This window comes from Odocoileus virginianus, chromosome 8 (genome assembly GCF_023699985.2).
Source record: "Odocoileus virginianus isolate 20LAN1187 ecotype Illinois chromosome 8, Ovbor_1.2, whole genome shotgun sequence".
Classification (NCBI taxonomy): Eukaryota; Metazoa; Chordata; class Mammalia; order Artiodactyla; family Cervidae; genus Odocoileus; species Odocoileus virginianus.
The window spans coordinates 31657851-31677775 of NC_069681.1; the positions used below are offsets into that span (position 1 = coordinate 31657851).

The 19925-nt window shown below is 42.5% G+C and overlaps 1 protein-coding gene across 5 annotated transcripts in view; it reads right to left on the reverse strand.

Moving 5' to 3' along the window:
• Positions 1–19925, reverse strand: part of TPP2 (tripeptidyl peptidase 2) — a 60555-nt gene that overhangs the window by 5820 nt on the left and 34810 nt on the right. For 2 of the 5 annotated variants that reach the window (XM_070471434.1, XM_020881939.2), the window contains 10 exons: positions 18077–18193; positions 17737–17837; positions 17082–17178; positions 16209–16346; positions 12901–13145; positions 12572–12650; positions 10675–10713; positions 5401–5552; positions 4210–4306; positions 3100–3230 (listed from right to left, as the gene is read on the reverse strand). In XM_070471434.1, coding sequence (XP_070327535.1) covers positions 3100–3230; positions 4210–4306; positions 5401–5552; positions 10675–10713; positions 12572–12650; positions 12901–13145; positions 16209–16346; positions 17082–17178; positions 17737–17837; positions 18077–18193 — 1196 coding nt within the window. Of the gene's footprint in view, positions 1–3088; positions 3231–4209; positions 4307–5400; positions 5553–10674; positions 10714–12571; positions 12651–12900; positions 13146–16208; positions 16347–17081; positions 17179–17736; positions 17838–18076; positions 18194–19925 lie in introns of all 5 variants that reach the window. The other 3 variants (XM_020881940.2, XM_070471435.1, XM_070471436.1) reach the window with 2 other exon arrangements.

Below are 19925 nucleotides of genomic sequence, written 5' to 3' on the forward strand. Positions count from 1 at the left end.
ATGCACCCTTCGCCTGAGTTTACAACGCAGGAATATCGTACAGCCCTGGACAGACGTTTGCTGGTATGACACAGGAGCCATGTATTCACAGGCACGGATTACATGAGTTAGGGTTGCTGTACTTGGTTGAAACAGCATGCCATACGCGTGAGAGGGGAAAGAGTGCTGGGTTCTCAATTCTGTCGGCTACAGAAGTCTTAGAACAGCATCTTCTAAGTGTTTAGGTGTCTCGTAAATATCACTTGTTACATATTTCTGTAGTCGTGAACTTCCGTACATGCACAGAAATGGAACGCTTATTCTGCATGTGCCAGCAAGTGTTTTTTAGTATTTTAATGTATTAACTCATCTATACTTAAAATAATTCTGTGAGTAAGTGACCACCAATCGCCCATTTTCCACAGGAGGAAACTGAGGCACAAAGAGATCAGGCAATCTGTTCAAGGCCCCAGTCAGGAAGGGGCAGGGCCGGGACTCAGCTCCACGGCTGGTCCTGCAACTGCTGCTCTTATTCCCAAGGCCCCCTGCTTTCCAGGCAGGTGTCTCTGTTTTTGGGTGTATTCCAAGTGCCCAGAATAATGCCTGCACGTAACACTCAATAAACTGTTGCTGAATGAAATGCAGTAACAGCCTACATTCTGGGGAACAGTGTGCACTTCAGAAAGCTTGCTTATTGGAGGCACCCTGTCCAACTTGTGCACAAACAAGGATTAAAGTGCTGAGATGATGACCAGGAGGCACTCAGAGACGGGATGGACAAGCTGTCTAACCGGAAGGAGGATTCTGAAGGATGCAGAGTGAAACGTGCCCCATATGAAATCCATAGGGACTATTAACAGTAACCAGTTCAAAAGACAACTAAAATGAGAAGGGAAAAAACCCACAAACAACGCAGTAACCTGCTACAACCTAAGTTACCCACCCCTTCATATATTTGCAAGGCAGATGAAATTAGGTCTAAAAGATGCCTAAGAGTTTATCAGCAAAGAGTTGTAACGTTTTAAAAGAGCCCACTCTTACTCTCTTCATGGAGAACGTTTCCGGAGACCTGATGCGCTTGGTCACTTTGGACTTGAGACTAGAAGGACGGATGGGGTTGGGGCAACTATGCAGTTTTTTATTTAATGGGGTCCCCTCACCCCCCACCTTGTACATGCCGGGCAGCATCTGAAACGTCTCAGGAGTACTTCACTTCTGCTCACGGTAACCCCAGGAGTCAGGCATAGGCACTGCGCCCACTCTGTGAAGAAGGGGGGCCGTGGAACAGGAAGGGCAGACACAGCTCGGTCTGGACATCCGGCTGTCCGTGGCATCCTAACCGACTGTGTCCACTGCCCCGAGAAGGGCTGAAGGACGCAGAGGGTGGAGGCCAGGCTGCGGGGTGGGTGTGCTGGACAAGCCGGGCCTGGACTAGATCACCTGTAAGACGCCCTGCTATTTCCACATTCTCTGATCCAACAGCCCAGATTCCATATATCTGGAATATTCTTTTCCTCCCCTCTTCTGAGAACTGACCTGCTCAAATTAAATACCTATCATTCCATGAGGTTTTGCCCTTCTCAAAAAAAATAAGTCTGCTCTCCTTCCCATAAGCCTTCACAATTTAACATACTTCTTCCAACTCTCAAGTCACATTCTATCTCACCATTTCATCTTCAGTATTAGACAGTACATTTTCTAAGAGTAGACACTGTCTGGTTCATTCTTTTTTTTTCCACATTCCTCTCAAGGGTGTCCCAAGCAGTGTTTGCTCAAAAAACATCTCTGAATCAAATTTAGTTAGGGACTGATCAAGGTGGTAATAGATACATTTGAGAAAGCAACTTCAATTAGACACTTTAGTGGCCAGAGTAAACTGCAGTTTAAATGTAATTAAAACTTAGTATTAGATCACCTAAAAAAATTAGGATTTTTAAGATTACAAAATGGCTGTCTTACAACTGTTGACACAAGTGACTTAAGTGAAAAAGCAGTTTTGCATGGAAATGAGAAATTAATGCTCCTAGGAATCCCTTGTACATAACTGGTGGCTACACTGTCCACTATTATAATTTTTTTTAACATCAAAAACATTCTATATTGGGATATAGTCAATTCTACTATAATTATTAACGATAACATAGCAATGTTTCAAGAAGGCTCCTTTGGAAAGTGTGGAAGGATGCTGACAATGGCCAACCACCTATTTTGCAAACATTTTATTCTGCTTGAAAACTGCTGCTTGTAAGATTCCTAAGACCTATATCAGCAGTATGCATGATGTAATGCCAAGAGTTCTAGCAGTTTACCATCAAGCATTTTGTATTAAAAACAAATCCTGACTATAGCAGGCAGAATCTTTAAAGGAAATGACCGTTCTTTCAGGCAGTCTGCACAGTTTCCGTTTATTAGTTATAGCAACTCTAAGAGAAGGTGGGAGTTAAGGACCCCGGGCCTGGAAATGAACCCAGGTGACAGAGGAAGAAGTGATCTTGGACGAGGCACCAGGAGTGGCGGCAGGAGCTCACGAAGCAGGGACCGTCACGGCAGCACGTGGAAAGCACACTCTCACGTGGAAGGACACTAAGAAACGTGCAAATCTGGCGTCACTTGTTCTACACACCACACTGGGGTTTAGTAAGGCTGAACTACAATCCCCCTTCTCAAGTATTACTGTCAACCCAGTTTCACAAAACTGAGGCTGCTAGATAACAGTTTTAACCTAATTTTCTTATCATTTTATTAAGCATTACAAGCTAAATTTGGAGTGTGTCATGCTATTATTGGTCAATAAATAGTTGAAAAATTAGTTTTATAGGCTGCTATGTGCTTCTCCGTATGTCCAGTTCACACAAACCCCCAAATGGCTGGACTGTGTGATCACAGTCACTCTAATCTCTTCACCACGACAGCACCTGATGGTGGAGAAAGCCAATGACTTCTCTTTTTCTTAAATGACTACAGAAAACTACCACCAAATATTTAAGGATGGAGTATCCCCAACTTGATAACTCCAATGATAAGGATATAAACAAATACCAGAAAAGGAGGATATTTTCAATAACCAAAAAAAGTAACTAAGAAATGAGATGCAAGAAAGAGTATTTACTGGTTAGGTACTTTTTTATAATAGCTGCATCGGGCCTGGGGTCAGTCTTCATGGCAATATAAACTGCTAGGGCTGTTTGATCTATATGAGAAATTACAGCATTTGCAGCTTCAACAATTTCATTCAGTCTTTTCATTCGTTCCTGGGGAGGAAAGAAAAGAAGACATAAGAAAAAGGAAGTATCGACGAGCATCCTGAGTGTGAGGAGCGACAACTGCGGTGCTGCAGGAGCAGGCAGGCTGTGCAGGCCAGGGGCCGGGTGCTACCCCCCGGTGTGACCTTCACGACCAACCAGCATCTCCAGAGAACCTGAGCGCAGATGGGAGAACACCTACCCCTACACTCCCTGCCAGCACTGAATAGTAAGACCAAGCGAGAGACCAAGTTCATAGAGACGTGGACTGTTCTGTCCAAGGCAACCCTTTCCCCGGCATCTTATCAAGAGTTTAGAAATGTGATTGGCCCTGTTACCCTAGGTGCACAGCACGTGAAAGCAGGAGTGAGAAAAGCACTAGCGGAGGAAACAAATTCTTTGTCGATTTACTACCGAAATCTCAAAAATGAGAGAAAGCAGGACTGGAAACGAGTCTCACTTTGGGGACCGCAGTGTGGTGGCCCCAGGAATCTGCTCCCCTTGGTACCTTCCAGCTCACGCTCAAGCATTCACGACTCTGAGCTGATCAGGGCCATAAGCACCTTTTGCAGCCACGGCTCCCAGTGGGAGCCGCTCCAGTCAAGACAGCTGGGAGCTAGGACAATCGTTAAACACCAAGGAGGAGCACTCCACTCCTGCTGCAGACGCTCAGGTTTCCAGGAGGCCAGGGCCACTGCCTTCTGCTTCCGCTGTTTTCAGGCCAAGGTCAACAGAGCAACCCTGAGGGTTTCCTATCTCCTCTTCCCCCCGCTGATGAACCAGAGCAGGCGAGGATGTTCAAGCAAATAATACTAAAGGCCAGGTCCAGAGCTTTGTGAAAACAGCTCAGTAGAACAGTCAAGGTGAGGAAACATGTTTCTAGTCACCAGGAATAGATGGTCAGGACTGGACCTTTGTTTCAAATGCAAACCTTATCTAATACTGCAAGCAAAGTAAAACACTCATAGTAAAAATGAGCATGCCCAACCTTTTCGGCATCCAACTGATGAAGTCGTGCAACATACAAAGGAAGGTAATTAGGGTATGTTTCCTTCAATTCATTATAAATGTCACTAGAATCCAGCCTATGGAAATAAGAAAGAAACAGTCATTATTTAGTTCTTTCAGAAAGAAAAGGATCTCTGTCACTCCTATTTAATACTGTTTTGATGCTCCAGTCAATAACCAAAGGCATTAGTCTGAAATATAATTATTGACAAAGATTTGCAGGCAGTATAAATACATGTATCTAGAAAAACCAGAAGAATAAAACTGAAAATTATTTCAATTATGAGTTCAGTAAGATGGCTGGATAAAAATAAGTATCAACAGCTTTCCTACATACCAGCTACAACTCAATTTATCAAAAGGAAAGGAAAAAAGAAATTCAAAAAGAGTTAAGATGAAAAGCTCTATAAAGGTCTAAGATCTAAAAAGAAGGAAAATTTACACTTTCTTGAAAAACCTGAAGTCTTGAATGAGTAAAGAGACAAATGTTGCACGTTCCCGGCTGGGGAAGCTGAGTAAACTATATTCTTGATGATTATATGGCAGGAGGGACAACAGCTGAGGTTGGGGGTTTGCCCTGCCGGATGTGACGTCACTGCTTCCCAGCGTGGGCAGGGCCTCTGGGTCTCAGCGGTAGCCAGCTGGGCAGACCCTCTGCTTCAAAAGCAGGGGCTGAGCAGGAGGGGGGCCCCGCCTCTCAACCAAATTCATCCAGGACTTGGCCTCAGCATCTGCTGTTCCTCTTCTGGCTGCATGTCCCTGGGGTCATTTCCAGATGCTTAAAAAGGTGGTTTTAAATTTGCTCATAACCAAACAGTAACTGGAAAACCAGGACACAATATTCACCCACCTGCTACGTGTATAAACACAGAGACAAATAATAATGGGACACTGATTATCTCTGGAGAGTGGGCAAACAGTGACATGTTTTCTTTGCACCTTCCAATAAAATTCCCTTCCAAGAGCCAATGAGGACAGGATTAAAATAAAAACTCTCATTACAAAAGGGAAATCAAAACTAAATGGAATTACAGGAAAAATTTAAAAGCACCTGCAATTCTATTCACTGCTGTCATTTCTGAATACAGTCTTTGCATATATACATAAGTGCTGTTGCAGCTAGGAAAAGAAAAGTAAACACTTGGAGGATTCAAAGCCATTTAGAACTTACTTTGTCATCCACTGAATTTTAAGATCTCGTAATGCTTCGGTAAACTCTTCTTTTAAATCCTTCTCTTTTTCCGAATCTTTTTCCTTGTCCTTGCTGCCGTTCTTAGTCTTTGTTGGTGGAGATATCAGGTAGTAATGAACAGGGATTACATCCTGTGGAGAGAGTCTTAGATTAATGTGTGATTATTTTACTTACTTAGAAATCTTCCCTAGCTGAACAGCACGTTAAGATGGGCTGCACCTGAGCAGGACTACATTGCACTTCGGATTCTAAGGGCCGCCATGCATCTCAAGTTCCAATCTGTGATCCAAGTCATTTTCTCCCAAACTTTAGAGGTGATGCTTCTACTATCTCCTTTAAAACAAAGGAAATAAGGACAAATTTTTCCCCGTGTATGTGTATTTGGTATTCTTGGTTTTCTGTGAAAGACTACAAAAAAAGTACTGAGCGATCACATTTTATTTATGAGGAGGAAAATCAATTAGAATTGAAAAGAGGAAAGATCCTCTTTTCTAAGTAAATTTAAAAAGAAATTTCTTTCTTCATTCGATCCTTAGAACTTGCTGAGCCCCCATGACGTGCAAAGTAATTGCTCTAAAACAAAGCAGACAAGGGCCTTTAGCGCTGCAGGAAGACAGCCAACACACGGGTGAGGAAATAAACCACTTGAGTAACGACACAGGATACCAAGAGGACAGACCAGGGTGAGGGCAGAGAGTGCGACAGGTGGGGAAGTGGTGGTGGGGAACCCGTGCAGACAGAGTTGTTAACAGAGACCCTCTACGGAGCTGATGTCTGAGCTCTAGAGCCTCAGTGACCTAAATCAAAGAAGCGCAACGAACCTAAATAACCGAGACGAGGAGAGGAGGGAACGCTTGCAGGGACAAGACCAGCACGGGCAAACTTCAGCAGGGGGCGGCAAGCGCAGGGCGAGCCGCTGAGACTCGGCGGCGACGCAGAGGAAGGTGAGCTGAACAGGACGCGGTTAGAGAGGATGGGGTTATTCCGAGCGCAACAGGAGGAGCCGGGCGCAAGGCAGTGGCATGAGCAAAGATCTGTGCTCTTGGCTGACTAACGCTGGATCCTGGGTGGATGGACCATTCTGGCTGGTGCTTAAGAACTCTTTGATAGGCTATCTGGAGACTGGATGATGGAGGGCCAAGTGGAGAGAAAGCGAAACAAGTTGGCAAGAAGCCCGGGTCTCCTGACACTGCTTGGAACTGCGGGACGGCTGAGAGAAGAAATGAGCAGAGCGGGGACGCCCCGTGAGCGCAGGGCTGATGGACTCTGCTGGGGGTGCTTAGGACGAGGGGCTGGACGGGACGAGGGTCAGTGTGTGCGTGGGCCACAGCGCTCCATCTCAGGGGGAGTCTGAGGCCACGGAACCCCTGGGCAAAGCTGGTGTGAAGACCGAGGGGCCGCTGGGGACAGCTGAGAGGGGGCGTCAGGCAGGAGAGGGAACCGTCAACCTGGCCGCACGGTGGGCATGGGCACCGGCCGTCCAGGGCTGCAGGGGAGGTGGGCGGGGGGCAGGGGTCCTGCAGTAAAGGCCGAGGGAGAGGAAGACGAGGAGAGAAGGGGAAGCAAGCAGGTAGAGATGGTTCTTCTGAGAAGTTCCTCTTTGACCAGAGCCCGTGTAACTACCTCCATCTGCAACTATTTTATTAGCATGTACATCTACACTTGAGAAAAGTTAACTCGGCATCTGGGAAGTGACATCCCATGCTATGCTTGCTAGGTCTGTTTTTGACCCAATAACCAGGTGGCCCTAATTACATCATTATTAAGACAACTTCTAAAATTCTATCTTCGGGTTTATAGTAAAAGTAGTGCTAAGCTAAAATCTTGTATGTGTTTTCATTAATAATGGAGCTGCTACAATTGGAACAAATGACACTGTTGATGATTTTAAGGCCCCAATCACGTAATTTCAGGAAAAAACTCTGCACAGGTTGAGTCACAAAACAGTACTGGCTTCATCTTTCCTAAAACAGGATTCTGAGGTGTGAATGTTACATAAAATATGCCCATTCTAACAGCTTCCACAATTAAAACTTTATCTGGGGATACTGTAATAGGAAGCGCAGGGAGCTACTGTGCAGAAGTGCTAATAAAATAATAACTGCTATTTCAGGAGGACTCACTGAAGGTGCAGAAAGCCACGGCTGGGGAAGAACCAGAGAAATCCACTCTTGGCCACTTTGGCGCCACGCAACCTCTGAGGTCAGAGGGCCAGAGCCAGCGGGCAAAGGGCTCCAGGGATATGTGAGCCCGCAGAGAGGAAAGGGTCCCTGCCACCACCCTGCTCACCCCTCCAGGCTCACTGTCCTGGGTGGGCGCTGGCCTGCGCTTGAGTCAAGTCAAAAGTGCCAGCACCCTGGAGTTGACGACTCATCGTCAAGTTCTCACGGGGGCAGACACTTCGTGTCCCCTGCTGAGCAGAGGCCGCACACCTAAGACTTGGAGGTGGAAGTGACTCCAGCCTCTGCTGTTGAAGAGCCCCACCCGTGTGAAGTCACGCTCCTGTGCGGTGCTGGACGTGCCCGGGGAGGGCACCGGGCAGCCAGCACTCCCTCTGACCTAACGTGTGCCCCCCTGGGGACCCCGCCTCCTCGCCCAAGCAGCGGGAGGGGCAAACGTCAGGAGGGGACCCCTCTCCGTCATGAGCCAATGCCTCCTGAGGCTCACAGGCAAGGCATTGGCTGAGATGTTTTAGTAAAGAGAGAAAACAGAGTTGAATTTAAAATGAACAATCCATTAAACTGAACTGATGATTAATAATGAACTCTAACAAAGATCTATATATAGATAGAAACCATATATAATAGCAACCATAAACTACACTGAAAATGAAAGAGAAGGGGGAAGTTAATGATGAAGGATCTTGATTATGTAATCAGCATTATATACATTAAATATATAGCAAATTAGCCATTATAAATGTTAACACTATCCCATAACGAAATTTCAAGACAAGCACTACTTTTTATTATTAAAAATTATGGACATGGCAGTTTTAATTCCCAATCAAAAAAAAAGAAGTCACTTTTCATTTATTTTATCATGGTCATTTGTTCTTTCTGTCAATACATATTTTTACAACTCAACTTCTAAAGGGCTTAGTATAGGGTCAATTTAACAGAAATGATTTTATACCATTAAATCAAAAGAAATCTTAATTATTATTTAAAAAGACAGTCAAAAAAGACTATTCAGAGCAGAAATGCTATAAGTTCTCTACAGCAGACACTTAACAGTGAGTGTTTTTTTAAAGAAAAAAATCACTCCAGCTATTCACAAAGAATTTCAGCAGTGTTTGAAGTGATCGACAGTTAGAAAATCAAACCTTATCTGCCAAACCAGTAACTATTCTTTGGACAATAAAACACATCACCATTTAAATTCTGGTTCAAAACATAATACCTTTATGTCTTAAATTATTTAAAAAATATAACTTCAAAATTTTAATATCTTCACACAAAGTAAAATAGCTATTTTAAAAATATCATATTTGAGTGCTATTTATGATGTTAACTATATTCTTTCACATTACAATGAACTTAAAAATGGGTAGCATACATTTTCAAATTAAAAGTCACTGAGACCCAGAGGACAAATCCATTGAAGATTATGTACAAAACGCTGGTATTTTGTTCAGGTGATAAATTATACCTATATCTATATAATTTTATAATGTGTAATCATATAATTAAAATACAAATTATATACTTATATAAATTAAAACAAAATTATTTTATATAAATTTATAATACATAATTATACAATATATATAATTTTATAATTGTAATGTGCTTAGAAAACTATAAAAACGATTATTTTTAAAATAAGAGTGTCACTTGCGCTGAAGATGGGAAGAAATGGAGGCGGGTACTCCAGTTGTGAGCTCCAGAAGCTTCCTAACCACAGGAATGAGGCTTCTATTCATATGGTAGTTTCTTATCTCAAGTAATCTAATACTAACAAAATTCACCAAAACTCCCAAAAGATGAACCAGACTACTCAACAGGAAGAAAACACCGCTCTGCCTTTGAGACGTCTTTTGAGTAGGCTTCGAGAATGCCTGCCCTCATTCTCTGAAGCAATGGCTTTCAGGCTGTTTTCAAAATGAATCAAAGATCAGCTACACACAAAATGAAATTACAACTTTGTGAGTCTGATGAACTGACATTTTGTTTCATTTTGCTTTTGTTTTAATGCTGGTTAAGTTCCACTGGGTGAATCTGCATGGCCTTCCAATGGGTCAAAATGCGCAGTTGAGGAAAGTGGTCTTCAGAGAAGACAATGTTCCTTTATCCCCCAGTGGTGCATTTTGTTTGAACAAAGGCTTTACCGTTATATAGTAATACAGAATTTCAGAAGTCCTTTTAATAAAGACATTTGATCTTTTATAAAATGGTGATCCCCATTTTCAGACCACTATGAGTTTTCTAGATCACTAGAAACAGCCTTATCTTTTGTTTCTATTTTGAAACACTAACTCTGGCCCTGCAATACTTCCTGCATGGGCCATAAATCTCTACAATGATGCATGATGCCGGCAGGTCCTCTCCAAAGAGCTCAGTGAGCATGTAACCTCTTGTCTGAAGTAGACTTGAAGAAGAGTTTTTCAAGTTAAATTTCGCTCCAGCAGTCAGTCAGAGACAGTCTTAACAAGCAGCAGGGCAGTGGATCAGACCACTCACTAGTTACGGTCTTACTCTCTGCTCCTGCTCAGTGGAAGGGTTAACTTCGGGCCAACACTTCTTACTGCTGTTCCTGCTACGTCCACTGCTCTTTTTGTCTCTGCCTTTCTAGAACTAAGATGCAAGGGCAGGAAATAAACTTCACTTTAAAGATTTTAATAATATTTTATTAATCAAATCATTTCACTTAAGAAAGGTCTTTAGACTTTATAAAAATAACTTTGTCATATATAGCTAAAAAAAACACCACATTCATCTCTCTATATGATTTTAGAAATGCAAAAGTTCAAGTATTATTCCTTTGTCATACGTAGAGTACAAAATGAAATAGTATTAGAATTTTCTCTATACACAAATAAACCAGGGGTCTTCAAGAAATTCATGGAAGGAAAAAAAATTTCAGAGAGCAGTATGTCAACATTGATAAGCTAAAAGCATTATACTGCAGAACTTAAAGAAAGGAAACTAAGGGAGAGATTTTTTAAAAAAGATAATAGTGACAGAAAAGGAAGTTTAACTAATATGCAAATAAGGCTTTAAGACATCTTTTTAAAGAACTGACAACCAGTACCTTTTTAAATTTTCCTTGTCGTTTTGCTGCAGACTGCCCCTGGGAGTTAGAAGGACATTCTGTAAGAAAACATGCAAAATCTACACAGGATGGTGATACCACCTCTGTCTGATTCTCTTCCAGCTTCCGTTCTACCTGGATGTGTCACAGAACTTAAAGGGTCAGGTCTGTCACCAAAATGGCAGGCTTTTAAAGAAAGCAATCCTGCCACTTGAAATTTTTTTTTTTAATAAAAGTGCACTCAAATATGTTATTCCTAAGGGTCAATGTATTTCAATAATTTGTAAAGCAAAATTCCATCAGTTATCAGAACAGTTTTGAAGACGTTAAAAGTTAGCTGACAGTTCAGAGCCGGATTTTCAAGGACATCACAGCAAGCATACACGTCCAGGCACTAGAACAGCATCATTCGAGGTGACTGGGAGCGTCAGAGAGGAGCAACATGAACCACAGTTACCTTCGCCACTGCCCAAAAGCATAAGAAACGCAGCCCCAGACTGAGGTCAGATGAAATAAACAATATGCTGCGAATGACAGTTAACTCTATAGCTTTAGGTTTCCTCAAGAAAATCTACCCTGGTAAGTAACAACTATAGTCAATCCTGTCTGTTTATAATTTAATTTCACAATGGCCTCTTAAAGAATACAACCAGGAAGCAGAGCTCTGAGTGGCTAAAAGCGTACTTCCACGATCACAATGCTCTCCTGCCTTACTCATCACAGGCAGCGGATGCTTCAGAAAGCTGGTCTGGATGAGAAGCCTCACTGGAGAAGCCCCATAGCAGAGGCAGAAATGTTTCCCCTACCGGAAAATGAAATCTCCCTAAAAAGACTATTAGGACTTCTCAAAATCAGTGCATCTATGAATTCCAGTAACTACTGATTCATTTCACATTACACTGAAATGTTTATAACTTATACTAAAGTACACATAAGCAAATAGTATGAACTGAAATAAGACTAAGACATGTTAGGGATAATGACTTCTAACGACAAAAGTCTTAAGTGATGATGCTTCTGTGTCAGCAAATAAGCCATCTCTGGTTCAACATTCATTTCTTAAAATGAATGAGCATACTTGTTAAGACATTTGAGATCTATTCATTTTGATAACAGCACTCATAAATTCCACAATTAAGTGGTAGATTTACTTTGTAAGGACTAAAGCTAAAGAGAAATATAAAATTGTAAGAACGACAACTTTTACTGGCATGGAGATGAAATGACTTTATGACAAAGGGAGATATACCTATATAAACACTGTTATCACAATAAATCTGTAATGAAAACAGATGGGAACCAAAACAGATACCATCAAATCTAAAATTTACCTCCAAAATATAACCACCAGGTAAGTTTTTAACAAGAGGCACAATTTTGAAACTACAACACCAAAAGAAGTATCTTGTAGTTATCTATACAATTACACAAAATTCCAATAAGAGAAAGATCTGTACAAGTGAAAACTACTGCTTATTAGCAATAATTGTTCTGACTGGTTTTTAGAAGTCACTCAAGAAGATCTGACTTTTCCCCTGTATCCACAATATTACATTCTTAAAACTCAAACAATTCTCTCATTTTAAACATCCCATTCACTTAAGACAAGTTTGATCTGGATCTATGTATTTCATGGGAAGTTCAAGTATAGTAACCGTGCAAGACAGGACAGGTTCGAGGCCCAAGAACTTAGACTTGGGAAAAAAGGATACTAAATATATAAAAATACAACCAAACATTAACCTTTATTAGTAACTTGGGAAAAAAACTATTAAATTTCATTTTCTGGAGAGATCTTCTCTTTTACTGAAATGTGGAATTAATTTCCATTTTTAAAGAAAATGAAATTTTGGAACAGGCAATTTCAATGTAAAAAGAAAAAAAAAAAACTACTTACAGCTTTCTTTCCAAGTTCAGTCTTTGACAAGGTTAAGGATCCCGCGAGGTAGCACCCAGGTCCGGCCCCTTTAGGTATTCTAATCAGAAGATTCAAAAGAGAAGAAAAGGAACAAAAGAGAAAGTTTCACAAGGATAATTGGGGGGAAAAACATCACAACAACTGCATTCTGAAATAATTCCCATAGCTAAGATTTCAAAAGCCAAAGGGAGAAATTAGTCTATAAGGTGAATGACAACACAGTATAAGTGTAGCCCCATGCAATAAACTAGCGCGTAAAAGACCAGGGAATAATACAGACACTGAGAGACAGCCATGTCATCACTTACTTGTCATCGGGCAAGGAAGTGACAAAGAAGGGCTGGTTGTATTTGGGCGGTAACGTCAAGTTACTTGATTTCTTCTTTCCTAGAAGTGCAAGGCTGTGATTCTCATGAATATCTAAGCTCAAGGTATTAGACAACCTATGAGAAACAATGAATGGAAGATCTTTCAGACGTTCCAGATCACTGATTTGCTCGTGACGGATCTGCAGTCGAATTGTATAATCTCCTTTCTCCAGTTTCAGGGAGTACTGAAAAAGAAGAGTATTTGGGAAAAGTGGAGTTGAGCCACATGAACCAAAGTTACAACGTAAGGGGACAGACAGTAGGAACGCCCCTTACACAGGGCTCAGTGTGTGACGCACCATGAAAGTTACAACACACACATTTACACGCACACAACATCCCGACTGTGCGGGTGAGGAAGGCTGAGGGTCAGAGTCGTCACACGACCCGGCCAAGGTCACGTGCACAGTAGAGAATAAGGGCGCTGAAGGTGGCTTTGGCTCTGGAGCCCTGTACCTCCGACAACAGGCTACTCTGACACTCTCAGCTGAATCTGTCTCCACTCATAAAGGCAATGACCTCCCCATGTTCATGGGTCTTCATCAGTCAGTTCAGTCGCTTAGTCATGTCCGACTGTTTGCGACCCCATGAATCGCAGCACGCAAGGCCTCCCTGTCCATCACCAGCTCCTGGAGTTTACTCAAACTCATGTCCATCGAGTCGGTGATGCCATCCAACCATCTCATCCTCTGTCGTCCCCTTCTCTTGCCCCCAATCCCTCCCAGCATCAGGGTCTTTTCCAATGAGTCAACTCTTCGCATGAGGTGGCCAAAGTATTGGTCTTCACATGAGGTGGCCAAAGTATTGGAGTTTCAGCTTCAGCATCAGTCCTTCCAATGAACACCCAGGACTGATTTCCTTTAGGATGGACTGGTTCGATCTCCTTGCAGTCCAAGGGACTCTCAAGAGTTTTCTCCAACAGCACAGTTCAAAAGCATCAATTCTTCAGCACTCAGCTTTCTTCACAGTTCAACTCTCATATCCATACATGACCACTGGAAAAACCATAGCCTTGACTAGACAGACTTTTGTTGACAAAGTAATGTCTCTGCTTTTTAATATGCTATCTAGGTTGGTCATAACTTTCCTTCCAAGGAGTGTCTTTTAATTTCATGGCTGAAATCACCGTCTGCAGTGATTTTGGAGCCCAAAAAAATAAAGTCTGACACTGTTTTCACTGTTTCTCCATCTGTTTGCCATGAAGTGATGGGACCAGATGCCATGATCTTAGTTCTCTGAATGCTGAGCTTTAAGCCAACTTTTTCACTCTCCTCTTTTACTTTCATCAAAAGGCTTTTTATTTCCTTTTCACTTTCTGCCATAAGGGTGGTATCATCTGCATATCTGAGGTTACTGATATCCCTCCCAGCAATCCTGATTCCAGCTTGTGCTTCCTCCAGCCCAGCGTTTCTCATGATGTACTCTGCATAGAAGTTAAATAAGCAGGGTGCCAATGTACAGCCTTGACATACTCCTTTTCCTATTTGGAACCAGTCTGTAGTTGCATGTCCAGTTCTAACTGTTGCTTCCTGACCTGCAGACAGGTTTCTCAAGAGGCAGGTCAGGTGGTCTGGTATTCCCATCTCTTTCAGAATTTTCCACAGTATATTGTGATCTACACAGGCAAAGGCTTTGGCATAATCAATAAAGCAGAAATAGATGTTTTTCTGGAACTCTCTAGCTTTTTTGACGATCCAGCGGATGTTGGCAATTTGATCTCTGGTTCCTCTGCCTTTTCTAAAACCAGCTTGAACATCTGGAAGTTCACGGTTCACGTATTGCTGAAGCCTAGCTTGGAGAATTTTGAGCATTACTTTACTAGCGTGTGAGATGAGTGCAATTGTGCGGTAGTTTGAGCATTCTTTGGGATTGCCTTTCTTAGGGAGTAAAATGAAAACTGACCTTTTCCAGTCCTGTGGCCACTGCTGAGTTTTCCAAATTTGCTGGCATATTGAGTGCAGCACTTTCACAGCATCATCTTTCAGGATTTGAAATAGCTCAACTGGAATTCCATCACCTCCACTAGCTTTGTTCGTAGTGATGCTTTCTAAGGCCCACTTGACTTCACATTCCAGGATGTCTGGCTCTAGGTGAGTGATCACACCATCGTGATTATCTGGGTCGTGAAGAGGGTTTTAGATGTAGCACTCGGGATCTCTAGGTGCAGTATGGAGGATCTACTTCCCTGACCAGGGATTGAACCCAGGCCCCATGCCTTGGGAGCATAGAGTCTTAGCCACTGGGCCACCAGGAAAGTCCCCCTTGGGTCTTCATAGGCACATATAAAACAATACAAGAATGAGCAAAACTGAACTGCCATGAAGTATCTAAGACAGACATACACACGTGTTTTCATACACACAACTGGTTGGATTACATCCAATGTGCCACCCCGCTTACTGCAGACAGGAAAGACAGGAGCCCGTGGACATGAAGGAATACGAATCTACTCAGTACTATGCTCCATCCAGTCAAGCTGCTCAAGAGGATAGAACACTGTCCTCTCTGTAGCAACAGGTTCTCCTGAAACTAAAGCAACCACAGGAACGGCTGCAATAATAACCCATCTGCACTGGGGACACGTGCCTGGCCTCGCTTTGATGAAAAAGGAAACCATTCCCTGAATGACTGAAAACCCGGGATAGGTTATTTTTACTATTTCCCATAGAATTATTAATGTTACAGGAAATACCTCATTTCTTGGTCACAATATTTCAATCAGGGATAAAATTTCTATAAATCCTAGGATTAAGGGACTGTTTTCCTTCTAAACAACAGTGCCAGGCACAGTGCCTGGCAGACAGTGAGGGCTCACTATTCAGCCCACTGAGAAGGAACGCATCTCAGAGTTCTAATAACCTGAGGACACCTGGCCCCGTCATCATGCTCTTGATCCAGTTCAGACCTGGGACCACTTTTCGGCACTCACATATCCTGATGGCTTGCTCTCAGCATTCAGAAGGCAGCGGGCACGGGGTCGGAAGGAGAAGAATCAAAGGCCCTGCCAGCCGGTGTCCGTGAGCATCCTTCTGGGACCCCCTTGACCCAAAGCCAGACGGAGCCCGAAGGTGCGGCTGAGCAGCTACAGCAGACGCCCTCATGTCACTGAACACCGGCTGAACCACACGGCATCACTGAACACTGAACCACACGGCATCACAAAGCAGGGACATCAGAGCAAGAATCCAGGGCTCATCGGCTCAGGAAACGGCTTCTGTGAACTCTCAAAATCACTGCCCACTTCCTACCTGGTGAGGATACGCGTCACCGGAGCCCATCTGTCTCTTGTTCTGGTCAAATATAATCCAGAGCTGACTGTCGAATTCTGACTCATACAATAACTCACAGAGCAGCGGGCAACTGGGGGTTACTTCCCCGCTTTTGGGCTGTTAAAAAAAAAAAAAAAAAGATTACTTGACACGGCTTATATGATTTGTAATGTAGATCTGTAATACTGTTATTGAAACTACATTTAAAGTATTAAAAACCTAGCTAATTGCATTTATTTATAAAGCAATACATATTCTTTAGGACATTTAATTCATTGGTTTTTAATAAAACAAATATATTTGTAAGGTTGAAATTAGACAATCCACCAGTATCAAACATCTCCCCAGCGGTAGCTCATATTATGCTTCAGTAAGAGTTTTACTAAAATCTTACTGATTCTCCATAAACTTCAATCTGACATTTATGCGCGTCTCAACTACCTTTACCACCCACTCAACCGAAGAGGCATTCTGCAGTCTCAATGTGTCAACACAGAGAGCAAAGAGGCCCAGTTCCATAATCAGAAGGCAGCTGGCTTCAATAAGACACTGAACCAGTGGACAGGTAGCAATGGATAGGTATTGGGAGGACAGATGCCAGTGATTACAAAAACTAAGACTCAAAGGTCAGGTCGCCACTAAGTAAGAATTTGTGACTTCAGATCTGAATGGTGCTTGCATCATTATATAAATAATTTCCCAAAGAGTAATTCTAAATTAGCCAGTGTGACTTATTTGGTTCTATTTCATATACATGTATGTATACACACACCCCCTTCCATTTTTTATTTTATGATTTATAAAGACACAGAAATTTGTTGCGAGGGTGTGCCTGGTCACACACACACTTACTTGATGAAAGCTGTAAGTCAGGATCATCTCATAAAGTTGTCGATTATTTGGCAAAACGTCTCTTGATCCTAAAGGCTTTGTTTTTGCACTCATCGGGCTGTAATTAGATAATTGCATAAGAGTCAAGGGTTCACTTAAACGAGAGAAAACTATGATCAGTAAAAACTGATAAACGAGCATTCCTGGACGCTGCCCTTTGCAATGTATTTTATAACATTTTAATCATTAATTTACATAATTCTTTACTGACCAAACCATAACAACACACACAGTTAAAATTCTGCAGTATTACAAAGGTAACAATCTTTTCATGATAAAAACATTTTCAACTGCCCACTAAGAGTCCTAATGTAATCAGATCCCAGTCTAGGGTGACGATCCTTAACAGGGCTGAAGGACAGGTTTGAACGCAGACAGTCCTGCCCTGTCACAGGGTGGGTCCTGGCAGGTGCCCCCAAGGGCTCCAGGTACATGCCACTTAAGGCAGAAGCTACTCTGGGGCTGCCTCCCAGAGACCTGTCCAGTTTTTTAGGCTGGAAAGTCGTGCAGTGAATTTTCATTGCCAGCCTTCATGTGACTTAAGGAAAAAAAAAAAGGACCCTTTCCAAAGAGTGAAGAGGGCCCCCCAACCATCCCCCTGAAACATTTACGATACCGCAGGGTTTGGACCCAGCTCTTCAGAGTTATGCAGGGGGCCAGGTCTTCATACTTCAGGGAGGACTGGACATCAAAACGGTTAATTCCTTCCGATGCATGCTACAAAGGGTATTCATCAAATCAGTTTCTCCAACTTACTGCAAATGAACTGCATTTTAAAATACTTAAACCTCAAATAAATGTGTCAAATACAAAGTTTATAAGCACCCATGAAACAAAGACTATTGCTGTTTCCTGAACATAGGTAATGTCTCCATTAAAATTTAAATACAACCACTGACACTATTTCACAGTAACACGTGTAACTGACCTTGAAAATGATGGAAAGGTGAACTTACAATGTTTAACTGAGGCGCAGTGCATACGATCCCATGGAAAGAGACAGTGTAGTCGATGTTGACGTCGCTAAGGCTCGCCCACCAGCGAGCGATGCAGAACTCGATAGCTTTCCCACCCTGCAGAGAAAGATGAAACTACTGTGAATGCATGAACCACAAAACACAAACAGCTGTCTCAAAGCAGTTCCACGGTTTCAAACTCTTCCTATTTGTACAGAGAGAAAACTCAAAGGATCTTGTTATTAGCTATGCATGGAGTAACCCAAATCGGCTGTGGGGACAGAGCGCAGGTATTTAAATACACAGCTATCTACCCGTAATCCTACACTGCTTGTCGTAAGAGATCTGAGGCGGTTTCCAAGTACATATAATAAATTAACAGTGAAAACAAGCAGAATAAAAACAGGACCAAAGGAAAAATCATAAGAACAATGGCAAGAGAAGGGGTGTGACTGCTGTGTAGGCATTTTCGTAGTCACAGGTAGTAGTCTTGGGCTCAGAGCTCACTGTCAACCAAAGTCAAATGAAATTATGGTCCCTCCCTTTGTTCTTATTAAAAAAATTTAAAAAAAAGCTGTTCCTTGAATACTGAGTTTTAAATTTTCTAGTAATTGGTGTACTCAGTTCAGTCACTGAGTCATATTTGACTCTTTGCTACCCCATGGACTGCAGCACGCCAGCCCTCCCTGTCCATCACCAATACCCGGAGTTTGCTCAAACTCGTGTCCATTGAGTCAGTGATGCCATCCAACCATCTCATCCTCTGTCGTCCCCTTCTCCTCCTGCCCCCAATCCCTCCCAGCATCAGGGTCTTTTCCAATGAGTCAACTCTTCGCATGAGGCGGCCAAAGTATTGGTCTTCACATGAGGTGGCCAAAGTATTGGAGTTTCAGCTTCAGCATCAGTCCTTCCAATGAACACCCAGGACTGATCTCCTTTAGGATGGACTGGTTCGATCTCCTTGCAGTCCAAGGGACTCTCAAGAGTCTTTCCCAACACCACAGTTCAAAAGCATCAATTCTTTGGTGCTCAGCTTTCTTTATGGTCTCTCACATCCATACATGACCACTGGAAAAACCATAGCCTTGACCAGATGGACCTTTGTTGACAAAGTAATATCTCTGCTTTTTAATATGCTGTCTAGGTTGATCAAAGCTTCTCTTCCAAGGAGCAAGCGTCTTTTAATTTCATGGCTGCAGTCACCATCTGCAATGATTTTGGAACCCAAGAAAATAAAGTCTCTCACTGTTTCCATTGTTTCCCCATTTATTTTCCATGCAGCGATGGGACCAGATCTTAGTTTTCTGAATGTTGAGTTTTAAGCCAACCATTTCACTCTCCTCTTTCATCAAGAGGCTCTTTAGTTCTTCTTCACTTTCTGCCATAAGAGTGGTGTCATCTGCATATCTGAAGTTATTGATATTTCTCCTGGCAATCTTGATTCCAGCTTGTGCTTCATCAGCTCGGCATTTCACATGATGTACTCTGCATATAAGTTAAATAAGCATGATGACAATACACAGCCTTGACGTACTCCTTTCCCAATTTGGAACCAGTCTATTGTTCCATGTCTGGTTCTAACTGTTGCTTCTTGACCTGTATACAGATTTCTTAAGAGGCAGGTAAGGTGGTCTGATATTCCCATCTCTTGAAGAATTTTCCAGTTTGTTGTGATCCACACAGTCAAAGGCTTTGGTGTAGTCAGTTAAGCAGAAGTAGATGTTTTTCTGGAACTCTCTTGCTTTTTTGATGATCCAACACATGTTGGCAATTTGATCTCTGGTTCTACTGCCTTTTCTAAATCCAGCTTGAGCATCTGGACGTTCATGGTTCACGTACTGTTGAAGCC